Source organism: Protopterus annectens, chromosome 9.part0 (genome assembly GCF_019279795.1).
Source record: "Protopterus annectens isolate FY-2018-M chromosome 9.part0, PAN1.0, whole genome shotgun sequence".
In the NCBI taxonomy this organism is placed as follows: Eukaryota; Metazoa; Chordata; order Ceratodontiformes; family Protopteridae; genus Protopterus; species Protopterus annectens.
Window position 1 is genome coordinate 897385885 of NC_056743.1, and position 13350 is coordinate 897399234.

General features: G+C 38.9%; 1 protein-coding gene across 1 annotated transcript in view; it reads right to left on the reverse strand.

The window, feature by feature from the left end:
• The window catches only part of LRP1 (LDL receptor related protein 1), a 2772300-nt gene that overhangs the window by 284174 nt on the left and 2474776 nt on the right, over window positions 1–13350 (reverse strand). Inside the window, exons 74-76 of the mRNA XM_044083629.1 lie at window positions 7617–7748; window positions 7339–7458; window positions 6699–6967 (exon numbers count right to left, since the gene is read on the reverse strand). Of these exons, the coding sequence (XP_043939564.1) occupies window positions 6699–6967; window positions 7339–7458; window positions 7617–7748 (521 nt within the window). The remainder of the gene's footprint in view (window positions 1–6698; window positions 6968–7338; window positions 7459–7616; window positions 7749–13350) is intronic.

Here is a 13350-nt window from a genome sequence, read left to right on the forward strand (position 1 = left end):
ACTGCAACATAAGAACAGAAGGACATATACAGATACTTTTATTTTGTTAGCATGCAAAATGATTAAGCCTTTTGGGAAACAGTTTAAAATGAGCATAGATGGAAAGGTTTCAAGGATATGAATATGGAAATAACATTATAGGGTTATTATGAGAAAAGAATGCGCAGTGAAGCTGATTAATGGGATAAAATATTTGTTGTAGTTTGGGAAATATAGAAGAGATATGTGAAGGAACTACTGTATATTAGAAACAGAAAGGTTGAAACTTTATTGGAAGAGATAAGAACATGAATGTGGTAGAAGCAGTGGGGTTGGATGATACAAATAAGGTAGTGGAGGAAAAAAAGAAAAATGTATTCATTTTTGCTATACAAGATTTTGTCGTATTAGATTTTCTTTTTTATACTTCTGAAAAATAAACTGTAACTAAGAATTATGTAAACAGGATGAATATGGGCTTGTAGATAATGTAAATAGTGTGTAATAATGTGTATGTGAATAAAAGAGTAGGGGCTGCTTTTTAGTAAAGTGTCATGAAATTTCTTACAACCAACTAAGCTACCACCAACTCAAAGGACAGCACATTGAGGAGTGAAGCACCCCTTGCTGCTGCACTGCAGTGTCAGCCATTTGAAAATGAATCCAGTCACCTGCAGTATGAATAGAACCCACAGCCTTCTGCCCTTCCAGCACCAAAAGTGTGCTAGACCTGTTCAGCTACTGACACGTTGTGCAGGCAGGTTGCTCTGTGCCACTAAAGCTCTGATGCTGGGAATCGCACTTGAACCTTTCCTAACCTGATCCAATACAAAATGAGACGAGACTAAGGTAGCCTTGTGCAACATCATACTAATGTTGTCTACATGGTTATCGGTTTTATTTTTATGCCCTACCCATTCCTTTCCCCATCACACTAATTTTATGTATGCCTGTGTTGTATGCCTTGCATGATAAATCATAATACAAATATATGGAGAGAGAGAGAGACAGAAAGAGCACAATACACAGCCTGAAAACAGGCTTCAGAATTCAACATAAACATGTCACAGGTTTACAGGTTCAGTAGTAGGCCTAATGGCCTTCTAGAAGCTTGGTGGCAGTTTTGCTATGCTGATACTCACAAATAACCATGTATTCCTCAAGGTCCCTTTTACAACTCTGAAGGAACTCGCACTCTTTAACGGCATGATTAGTCTTCTCCAAAGGAGAGGCAGTCACTTGAGTGACAACTGTTCGTAAAGCTTTAGACAGCATTAGCAGTATTACTGAACTCAGGCCAAGGAAAAAAAACACTTTAGTAAGCAAGATCAGGGCAGCTATGCAAGGAAGGAAAAAAGGAAAGGAATATTTCTACCTCTAATGTGCAAAAAATGGCCCATTATCTCTAGTCTCAGTACCCTAGAACACAGACTGAAAAAACTCACATGACTTGTTACCTAAACTTAAGGTATACAGGTGAAGAAAGCTGCCAATTAGAACAACAAAATATAAGCCCTTTCATCACCTTAATTTTTCAAATCACAGTAAGGGAACGGTAGGTTTGTAGGGAGGCAGCAACAGCAATTGTGCCGTTAGTGACATTACATTAAAATGCAAGTGAATGCATCTATAGAATTAAGAATATGAATCAATGCCCCCCTCCTGCAAACAAAAAAAAAATATGCAAATTCCATCTGGCTTAAGAAAGGTCACTGATCCACAACAATTAAAATGCTGAAATAATTTGGGTACAAGTAATTTAGTCAGTTTAAAAAAACAGTACTCAAACGCACAGTGCTAACACAGCAAATTAGTTAATGCAGAAACATGTCCTACCTCATCAGAATCACATCGGGGACCTTCAAACTTTATAGCTGCATGAGAAGGTCTAAAAATTAAATCAATCAGGTCAGATTCTGATTACGACTAAATGTGCACCATCTTGTTGAGGGCAGAGCACAGAAAGGTTAAGTGTTTCTGTCTTTACTTCACAATCACTAGGCATGCATAGTATATTTATATTTTGCTTGCATTTATCAAGACCAACACCATGTTTACAGCTGATACATTTGATACAGGTTCATAGGTGCTTACTAGGCTAACAACCACAAGGATCTTTTTAAACCTAGCCATGCACCCACATTTATGACAAGTTCTGATACCCTAAGGGGGTTGGGAGATGAAACATTTACAAGCTAGGGCCTGGGAGATGAACCATTTACAGGCTGCCTGCATCCATTAGAGACATAGGTGCCAAACCAGGGATGAATTTCCTGTCCCCCATCCAGTTGTCCAAGATGCACTTGAATTGGGTTAGGGAGGAACTTGGCTTCACATGGACAGGAAGCCTGTTCTAGAGACGGGGTAATCTCTGGGATACATACCTGACTCTCCAGTAGGTCCTGTTTATATCGCAGGCAAGGTTTAAATCTTTAGAACAGATAATTCTGGTGCTGTTTGTTTTGTGGATATTCAGGAGGTCCATCAGAGTGGGGTCTGACAATGCCCTGTATGGCAGGCCCAGATCTCCCCTCAAAAGCCTGTGGAAGACAATACAGGGATAGAGCCTTGATGCAGTTTGCATAGGACATTTTACTTAAGCCTTGTATTCTTTTAGTGAGGAACCTCTGTGGAAGTTCCATTTGTTGGACATGCCTGGTTAGAAACATACCAAAGGGGGCACACTGTACTCAACGTTTGATGAATGCCAAATACAGTGGAACAATGACTTCCTTGGACTTAGATGCCATACCTTTGTTTATAAGTTGTGCAACATAGAATGATTTCCTCACTACTGTAGACAGATGACGTTCAAAGGTTAGATTATTAACTGTGTGTCCCTAAGTCCCTGACTACTGGGTCGACTCTAACGGGTGTGTTGTCAATGATAGTAACCATGGGTGGATGACTTCCCAAGGATAATATTATGCATTTCTTGGCATTTAGTTTTAGTCCATGGCTCTGACACCAGTTGTGTATCTGTGTCACCCCCTCCTGGAGAACATTTGTGTCAGTGTGGGATTTAATGACACCTCCTAATTTGCAATCTTCTGCAAATTTAGTCAGCCAGAGACATCTGACGCTGGCCCTGACTTCACAGAAGTAAATGCCAAAAAGGGGCGGTTGGAGAACTGATCCCTAAGGGACTCCACTTGTAACTGGCCTCTTTGCAGAAGTGGACTCTCCAATTCTAACTTCCTGGATCCTGTCTGTGAGCCAGATGGCTATCCACCGGGAAACATGAGATTGTATCTAACCTTTTGAGTTTGTCAACAATGCCTGAGTGGGGTATTGTGTCAAATGCCTTGACCAGGTCAAGGTAGGCAGTGTGAACCATTTTGCCCTCATCCATTGCTTTGGTGACCTTCTCAAAGAAGTCCACTAGGTTGAGTAGGCATGATCTGCCGTTGATGAAACCAAACTAGGTAGGGTCCAGTGTCTGGAGGTTTCATATATCTCTACTGATCATTTCCATAATTCTTTCCATGGCTTTACATACAAGACTAGTGAGACATATGGGTCTGAAGTTCCCAGAGTCTGTAGATGACCCACCTTTGTGCAGACGGATGCCAGTTGCTGCTCTTCATTCATGAGACATGAAGCCTGTTTGGAGGCTACAGTTAAATAGCACTTCCAGAGGCCACGTTTCATGCTATTTAGAAAATATCATGGGACACTGTCTGGCCCCATTGATGCAGTGTTCTTGGCATTGTTTATACTAATATCATGAACTCATACCTTCAATGTACACAGTACATTGCTGTTTTTGCTTGGGTCGTATACAACTAGCTTGCTTATCTATCTTACGATACATCAAAACTCACAATACAGTTGTCACTGTTTAAATACAGCATATATGAAATCAATTACTGCTAACTCACTGCAGAGTGATAAACCGTTTTTTTTTCTATGGAAATAAATCAGACTATTTTTTTTTTTTATGCAGCACATGGATGAGGCCCTTGTCATGATCAGAAGAACTGTGTGGGAATCTGCAAACAATGCATAAGCCATCCAGCACTTGCGAACAGGAATGATCTTTCTGGGAGTTTCATGACATTCCCCAAATGAATGCAAATTATCCACTGGCTACAAGAATTCAAGTCCACTTGATATTCCAATTCTATGTCCTGGATGCAGTGGTGGAATCATCAGTGACAACACTGATTGTACTGCTTGGCCAATGACTCATTTTTAATTCTAAATACTGTTCCAGAATCATCAGCTAATGAGGGGTATTAGTGTGACTGAAAAAGATCTGAAAGAGTCAACAGGAGGACTGCAACTCAAGAGGAAACACGACCACAACAAGGATATATCAATAGCAAACTATGGCACTTTAGATCAAATCTAAAGGAAACAGTTAAAGCAAACTTTTTTAATCTACACCTGGACTGTGGATTGTGATTTGGGGAAGACAAAGAACGTGGATTAAAAGCAGAAGGTAAGAGGACAGACAAACCAACTGCTTATAATGTGATGAACAAATGTCACTGAAACAGTTACTTATGAGGGCATTAAACTACAAATTGTATACAATCCTCTGATTTTAATAAATGGTATTTTAATACCTCCTTACTGCTGTAAACATTTATCATCTAACCTCACCTCTCATTAAACACATCCAACCACATCCCCCCCAGTCTCAATCTCCATGCAGTGATAACTAGTGCGCTCATTAGACAAACAGGGATGACAAGAAAAAAAAAAAGAGATGCAACATTCAACTCACAGAAATGGAGGGAATACTCTTCTAGACTGTAACTTATCCTGGTAGTCTTCATTAGTTGATATGGAATGTAAGCATTCAAACTTCTCTGTTAAAGTGTCCTTATGGCACTCTTTTCCCCCTTCAGAATCTGCAGAATTTCATATCCACTCAAATTACTGGAAAAAGGTCTTTTATATGCTGAAGATTTGGCTTCTACATATGCTATCTCAGTTCATTTTAACTAAAAACATCATGTACCTTATTATCAGATGTGTATACACTTTTGTCTGGAATGCAGAAGTTCAGGAAGTCATCAAAAGAAAAGAGGAGGAAAAAGTGGGGAGACAGAAAAGACAGACCAGGCTAATAGCAATACTGGTTGGCTAAGAGCCCACGACAGCAGTTGTAATGGCAAAGAACAAGGCATGTGAGACACTCTTACAAGCTTCTGGAAAGTGACTCAGCAGATGACACAGAAACTCTATCAGGTCACAAGGTAAAGACAGAAATATAAAGAATATAGTCATTAGAAACCCTTCATATAGGATGTCAGCAACAACCTGCTCACCAGTCTACAGAACATTAAAGGCAGACTGGAGGAGTTACTTTCAGCAGCTTCTGAATGTAGAAAACACCACAAAAGCTGTACTGCCTCAGACACAGCCTATGAGAAACAGGAGGAGGATTCTAACCTAGAAGACCAGCAGTAAGGAAAATGAAGTCAGGGAAAGGAACAGGCTTAGATGAGGTCACAGCAGATATGCTAAGGAAGTTGGGTGAGTTAAGGGAGAAATGGCTCCTTGGCTCCTGAGGGTACTTGTAACAGTATGAAGAGGAAGAAGTATCCCAGATGACTGGAGAATGAGCATTCTAGCGCCAATGTAAAAGAACAAAGGGTACATTCACAACTGTTGGCAGTACAGAGGTATCAAACTCCTGTCACACTGCATGAAAGTTCTGGAGAGGGTGAGTGATGAACAAAAACACAGAGTAGTAAAACATAATATGGGAGACAAGCAGTTTGAATTCAGATCAGAATGCAGCACAACCGACCAGATGGCTTGCACCAAGACAGGCAGTTGAGAAGTCCAACTGGCATTCCTAGAATTGAAGAAGCATATGATAAAGTATCAAAAAAGCTGATCTGGACAGTCCTGTTATGGTTTGTAGTTCCAAAAACATTGGTAAAACTAGTGCACACTGTGTACAAGGACCCAATGACACAAGTACAAACCATGTTAGAACTTGCAGAGGGGTAATTGTTTACTAATACTACATTAAACTAACCCCCAGTCTCCAAAAGGAGATAGTTACAGTAGTACTGGTTTTCATACCCTCTGCCAAGACAGGAAAAAGTCCATACCAGCTCATTCCCCCTTTACTGACTTCTTCTGAACACACATTATTCACCAAAAACAACTAACATGCAAAGCATTTGTGCAAGTACAGCTGACTAAGATGCTAACAGTCTCATGTCAGGAATTTCACCATATTTTGAGGTAAAATTAGTGACCACAGTCATAACAGTTGAAGATAGCAATCCTGACTAAGTTATTCGTATCAGTACAAAAGTAAATAAACTTCTACCTGGCACACACGTGTATGCATAGGTGCATATACAAGGCTGTCATCGGCAGTGAGAATGCAGACTGAGGAATTGTGAGGTTGTCTTGGCTATGACTTAATGCAATACACGAGTGACGCATTCAGTTTTGGAGGGAACACAGATGGTTAACTGACTTTTAGACTAACAGACAACACAAGTCATTTCTTCAGACTGGAGTAATGTGGTAAATAAAAAGGCCTCTGTTAACTTTAAAGGAATGGGCTGACAGAAGAGGAAAACTAAAATAATCCATCAAGAAAGCTGCTCTCTCAATACTGTTTGTAATTTTTCTTTTTGTACATTTTTCAGTTTTGGATTTGAATGTCAGCCACTGAGGCCTACAGAAATCTAATGAACCATGGCCTAACTTAAAATATTAATAAATTATTAAAAGCTACTTACACTGAGATCAATTACAGGTGAATTACTCTCTCTCTTGTTCCTGTTGGAAGTAGTGGAAAAGGTGGGAGCATGAAGCTCTTGGTAGGAGATCCTGCCCGTGTGCCAGTTGGTCCAAAAGATCTTATTGATCTTTATGTAGACATCCATGGCATCTATACGCACACTGTCATCACCGTTGAGGGCCAGCTCATATGCAGAATTGGGATTGAATGGATAGATACTGCGGATCTCGTTGTCATCTGCTATGTACAAAATCTGCTGATCAGAACCTAGAAAAGAAAAAGGAAAGATGTTCAAATTATATGATTTTGTGCTTCACTGGACTGAATATTCAATTTTACATCAGTAACTTTACAAGCTTTAGACAGCACAACAGGTAATCCACCACCAGATGTATTTTCATTCAAATTCTCTGCAAACTGTTTCTCCCAACAAACTGTATAAACTTAAAAAATTGTGCAACCTGGTGGAAACAGATGTCTCCCTGTTGAACTAAGGTAAACACGAGAGACTGGTCTTCTTTCTTAAAGCCCCTAGAATTAGTTCTAGAAAAATCAAGGGTAGACCAAACACACTTGCACGATAAATCTGAAAGTTAAATGAAAGCACAACTCAAGTAAAAAGAGATGTGAAAACTTACCTTCTGCCTTACAGGTATGGTGCACCTTTACAAAATTCTTGGCACAACTGCATACATGGGAGCCCTTTGTGTTATTACACAGTTGTGAGCAGACACCAAATTTCATGCATTCATTTATATCTAAAATGCAAACACAAAGAATATAGTCAGCTATCACGCTCACTGGAATATTCTAGCATTTTATTTACATATATATAGACAGCGCTCACTGCACTGTGCAGCTTACACAATGCTGTTTGGGCAGGTTGGTAATAAACTCTACAAAAATGGGTTCATACCGTCACAATAGCTCTGACCAGGCACCTGTTGGAAGCCATTCTTGCATGTGCAGTACACTGATTTTGCTGTGCTGACACAGTTCGTCTCAGCCCCACACAAATTTTTGCCACTGTCACAGCTGTACTCTGTGTCTGTGAAATAAATGAAGTACATTTAATACCCGTTTTACAGACTGTTACTAGTGAAATATCAAAGAACATGAATTTTTAATGTTTCCTTCCATTTCAACACAGGCTTCAGTTCACTGACTTGAATACCAACCACTACTTCATGCAACACAAAGTTCAGATGCTTCCTTCTAAATCACTGGAGGGTTCAGTCACAAATCAGAATACCACAGCATGGTGTCATGAAAAATGTTCCTATTCCTAAGCATGCTTTGTTACAAAAAGGATACTCCCAGAACTGACCTGTGTTTATCTTTTTATCCTGATGGACATTAAATGTGATGGGGAAGTCTGAAGCATGTGTTCACAGGTCTGAATAACTGAACAACCTACCTGTACCTCTAGAAACCTCCAACATTATTCTCTTCTGAATCCTACAAAAGCTGACAAAGACGCAATAGATTTCTCCTCCTACATGCAAAAAAAAAAATCTATTCACATCTACAAACTCATTTGAAAGTCAACCGTACTTCTAATAGAGGAGAACTGGTAAGCCACTTAAAACGGTAACCACTATAGGGAAAGGGGGGGGGGGGTCATAGCTGCCTCAGGCATAAGCTGTTAAGGACACAATCTTGATGCAACACTGGCATTCATTTATGAAGCCAGGTGAGCATTTTCCTTTCATAAATGAATGCTGATACTGCATTTGCTGTCGTAGTGGAATGTCAAAGTTCAAGCAACTGCAGCAAGGTGAAAAAGTTACAGCAGCACAGAAGACCTTTTTGTTTTTGTTCTTTGTCTTTGAGACATTTTGTTTTTGCTTGGCAACTTTGAGCTGATTGAGCACCAGTGAGGGAAATTGTGCAAGACTCTATATAAGATAGCTGTGGCTCTAAAGCCAATGCACTCTCCTCCTACAATCAAGTTTGTTTGTTTGTGTCTTTCGGCTTTTCCCGGTTAGGGGTCACCACAGCGGAACTCCGGCCCGCTAATGATTGGCAGTAGATTTTTACGTGCTGGTTTGCCAGGCCTAACGCACAACCTTCAATGAAGGAACGCCCATTCACGCATGTCGACACACAGAAGACGCTCTGAGAATCGAACGGGCAAAGTCTAACTGTGAGGCGACAACGCTACCGCAGCACCACCACCGCAGTTCCTCCTACAATCAAGTAAAGACTGATAAATGTCAACTTTTGTTTACAGTAAATTTCTTAATATGGTTGTAAGATACCGTCAGTAACTGTCTACATTCTGTAAGGAATCTTTCTCTAACTCGAGATCTGCATGGCCCATTATTTATGTATACAAGCATTCATCTGTAACTGTTAGTTGTGTGTGTGAGTGTGTGCACATACACATTTGCGCAGGAAGCATAGCTCTCATTTGTCCCTCATCTGATTTTGCCTTACATTTTTGGTCTGATCCTCATAAATGGTTTCTTGGCTAACTGCTGTTGACAGCAGTCAAAGAATGACAGACATGAGTTTCAATTTTTGTACCTTTCAGAAAATGCTTGCTAATGCAAAATGTGTTATAACAGTAACTTTAAACATATATACAACAAAAACATTTAAAATCTGTCCCTAGTTTGGAGTCTTTGTTCCTGATTCTTGAGCTAAGTGGTTAAAATGACAAGGGGGTTGCAGTGGGTTCTCTGTGTGGTTCTAACAGCAGCAAGCTAAGTTATATTTCAGGGCTATTACTTATGTAATTATCCAAAGATTTGATTACATATAGACATGTAGCAGGAAGGATACAGAACTATAAAAAAACTGCAATACGATCCATGCAAAGAATGGAAAAGCTTCTAGGTAATATTTTGGTCAGGTGGCAAAACAACTTTGAAGTGATGCTCTTATTGTATTAGCATTTTTTTTTCTGAAGGAAGGAAGGAATCACATTAAAAAAAGCCAAACGGACAAGAACTTAGGTTGTGTGGCTTTATTAGCAATGCTTAGAGCTCAGGTTCAGTTCTAGGATGAAGTGTCTTTTGTGTTATTTATCCACAACATAAATGTGTATTTTGTGAAAGTTTAACAACCATGGTGTGGATAAAATAAAAATATACAAAGTTTATACTAATTCTTCTAAGCCATACTTAACACTAGCGTGTACAGCAAGCCAAGAAAACAGTCACATGTACTTTTTAACAGTGCAGTAAGGATTCATTTTTCTAGAAATGAAGAAAAGTTTGAATTAAAAACTTGATTTTGATGTGGACATTTAAAACAATAGCAGGAACAAAGGAAAATGGGCATTATATTTACAGGAATAGGTGTTTAAGTTGTGGTAGAAGAGGGGGAAAATACAATAATGGAAGATTTATGGCAGTGAGAGGACAATGGCAAGGAAATAAATTTACCTTTGTGTGATTAGTCTCCTTAAAATTGCAGTCATGGAGCTTAAAAGCATTATGGAAAAATAATCAGTTTCCAGAAAGGCATTTTATTTCTAGTTGGTAGCTGGAACTTAGTTTGTAGCACTAAAGATGTGTGAGGGTGCCCTAGAAGGGAACTAAAAAAAAAAGAAAGGAGTTTCTCCGTATATTTTTAAAAATGTAGAAAAAATAACTAGTCAACAGGGCAGAGATAAACACTTTATAAAAATGTAAAAATAATATAACATTAAGAGAAAGATTAGCTCTTTCGCACCCGAACTAGGCACTTCCTCAGCTCTAAAACAAGAAGGCAAAGAAATGCTTAAATACAAAGTTTCAAATTTACCTCAAGATCACATGATCTCAATGGTGGTCTTAAAGGAACATGTTCATTTAACCCTCTACCTCTGGTGCTACAAAGCTCCAAAATCCATTTAGTTTTAAGGCATTCTGTCCTAGTTTTTGCATAACCACCTCTAATGTTGGTCTCAAAATGCTCCAACACAGAGAACTTAAACATACAATCAATACCAGCAGAACAGACTTGTTTAAACAAAGCATTTTACTATCTTGTCTACTAATGATGTAGACATGCTAACATATATGTTCTCTAAGGCTCTTGTTCATTTTACCTACATAAAAACTTTTGCTGATAGTACATACAGCTACGTAAACTAAATCTAGAGTCTTGCAATCAGATAAAGCAGGGATTGTTTTGTCATTTCAGTGAGAGGTTGAGAGTACTCTGAGGAGAGTATTGTACAGCTGATGAGCATGTGCAGGACCAGGATTAGTTAAGATGCTGTTTAAGCAGTGATTTAAAACCATTGAGTTTGTTGGAGTTTTATTTGTGTGGAGATACTACTCCAGAGTTTAGCAACGTACTGGGTGTAGAGCGAGTCTCCTGCAACACCACTTGTGAGTAGTAAAAATTTGTTACTAGAAAGAAGGTCCCTTGCTGGACAGTAGGGAAGTAATAAGTTTTGTAGTGCAGGTCATTTTTCTGGATGATGAATAGTTTGTGTGCTGTAGTTAGTTGTAAATATGTTAGGTAATTGTATAGTTCAAGACAGTTCAATTGCTTTAAGCTATGAAAACGGTGGGTTCTATGAGGGAGACTGGTCGCAATTTTAGCTATTTTATTGTAGCAGGAAGCAAGTTTCTTTCATTGGGTATTGTTTAGGACAGGGGTGGTGTACAAGACAGCTGGCAATATGAAGGTGTTGGCTAGAGTTATTTTTGCAGTATCTGTAAGAAATCCAATGATCCTAAAAGGAAACATAGTTTCTGGTGTGCACATTTAATGGTGTGCAGTATATGATGGTGATATTTGAGACTCTATTATAGTGCCTAGAAGTTTACTGTGAGTTACAGTTTCAATGACAGTATTTGCTGACTTTTTGGTAAAAGACTGATTTTGATTTTGGCAACTTTTTGAGGTAAAAAAATACACTGACTTAGTTTTCTTGGGATTGAGTAGGATGTTTGATTCTTTGAGCAAGGTTTCCACAGAGGAGAAAGACTTTTTGGGTAATGTCTTGGAGCTTACTTATTTTTGAGGCCTCACATATTAATGCTGAGTAGTCTGTATACTGAACTAAACTAGCATGGTGAGTGGAAGTGTGTAGGTTATTAACAAATACACCAAAAACGACAGAACCCAGGATAGAGCCCTGAGGGACACCTGTAGAAACTGGTTGAAAGAATGAGTAGGTTTGTTGCCTTCCAGATAGGTAACTAAAAACCAAGAAAAGGAGTACTGTGAAAGTGCTGTTGAGGAGAGTCGACTGAGCAGTTGCTGGTACGAGATGGTATCAAATGCCTTTGACAAGTCTAAGAACATGGTGGACACAAGCAGGCCATTGTTTCTGTGTTGGTTTATTATATTGGTAAAATGTAGTAATATTGCTGTGCTGTGGCCTAAAGCCATGTTGTGTTTCTGAGAGCAAGTTATTTGAGGTTAGGTAGTGCGCATCAACTGCATATGGATGCATTTCTCTAATATTATGGAGCGAGGGAGAGTATCGTTATTGGTCTGAAGTTATTAAAGTCTGTAGATGTGCCACCTTTGTGCACGTGGTACAATACAGGATTTGTTCTACAGTGATGAGACACATTTCTGCTATGGACCTACTAATTAGTATGGACACATGGAAAGCTATGATTTCAGACATTTTTGGGTAGTCTGATGATAGTTGGTCTACAGCTACGGAAGTAGTTTTTAGTTTAAGGAGCAACTTCATTATACGCAAGACGGGCACTGGACAACAGCTGAAGAGCTGTGGGTGGTTTTGGTTCCACAGTAGTAGATAGACGGGGGCCAGATGTATTAATGTCTAAGAGAGATAATATTGATTGTATAAAGTAGGAATTAAATCCTGTGGGGATAGAGCCTGTTGTATTGTCCGTTTTTGGGGAGGGAGTGATGGTCTTGCCAGGGTGCAGTAGTTTAATTAATGTTTGTCTTGTAGGCTGGTACAGTATGTTTGCCTATCCTATTTGATATGGAGCTTTGCAAGGTTTCTAAGATGTCGACATTGCTGGAAGGCATTTTGAGTTTTAATTTTTATACAAAATTTTCCAGGCTTTATTCTTTTTTATCCTGAGTATGTTCTTGTTTCTTTTTGCTAGCTGTGATGCGGGGTTGGACTTTACTTTTATTACGGATTGGTGTTAGATTAAGGTCTGTAACAATACATTAAAGTGTTCTAAAGCAGTATCTAGTGGCATTTTTTTAAGTACATTCCAGTTACATTGTTTTAGTGTTTCATTGAAAACATCTTTGCTGAACTTGGTTGTACTTCATCTTCACCGCCAAAACCAGAGCACACAAAATTGTCACCAAAGGAAAGAACAAGGCCAATATTACCTTTCAGGCGTTTTAAAAAAATACAGATGCACGGTCTTGTTCAATAAAAAAAGACTAATGCCAGGATCATTTTTTTCTTCCAAAAACACACACAATAGGCACAAAATAAGCAGCAACAGATTCCAGCACATGAAATGTAAAATACCCAAACACTCCTGGAACTCCTCTAGCCTTTTCAGAGTATACTTTTCATCACAAAACCCTCCCCTCTTATACTCTTTAAAAATTCAGTTAACCACTTAACTAATTCTACATTATTACACAAAACAATTCCAGTGACACTCCCTATTCAACCCCTTTGGGATGATTGTATCAAATTTCAAGATAAAAACAGATTCCATTTTCCATAGTTTCTTTTTTATATCTAACTGGAA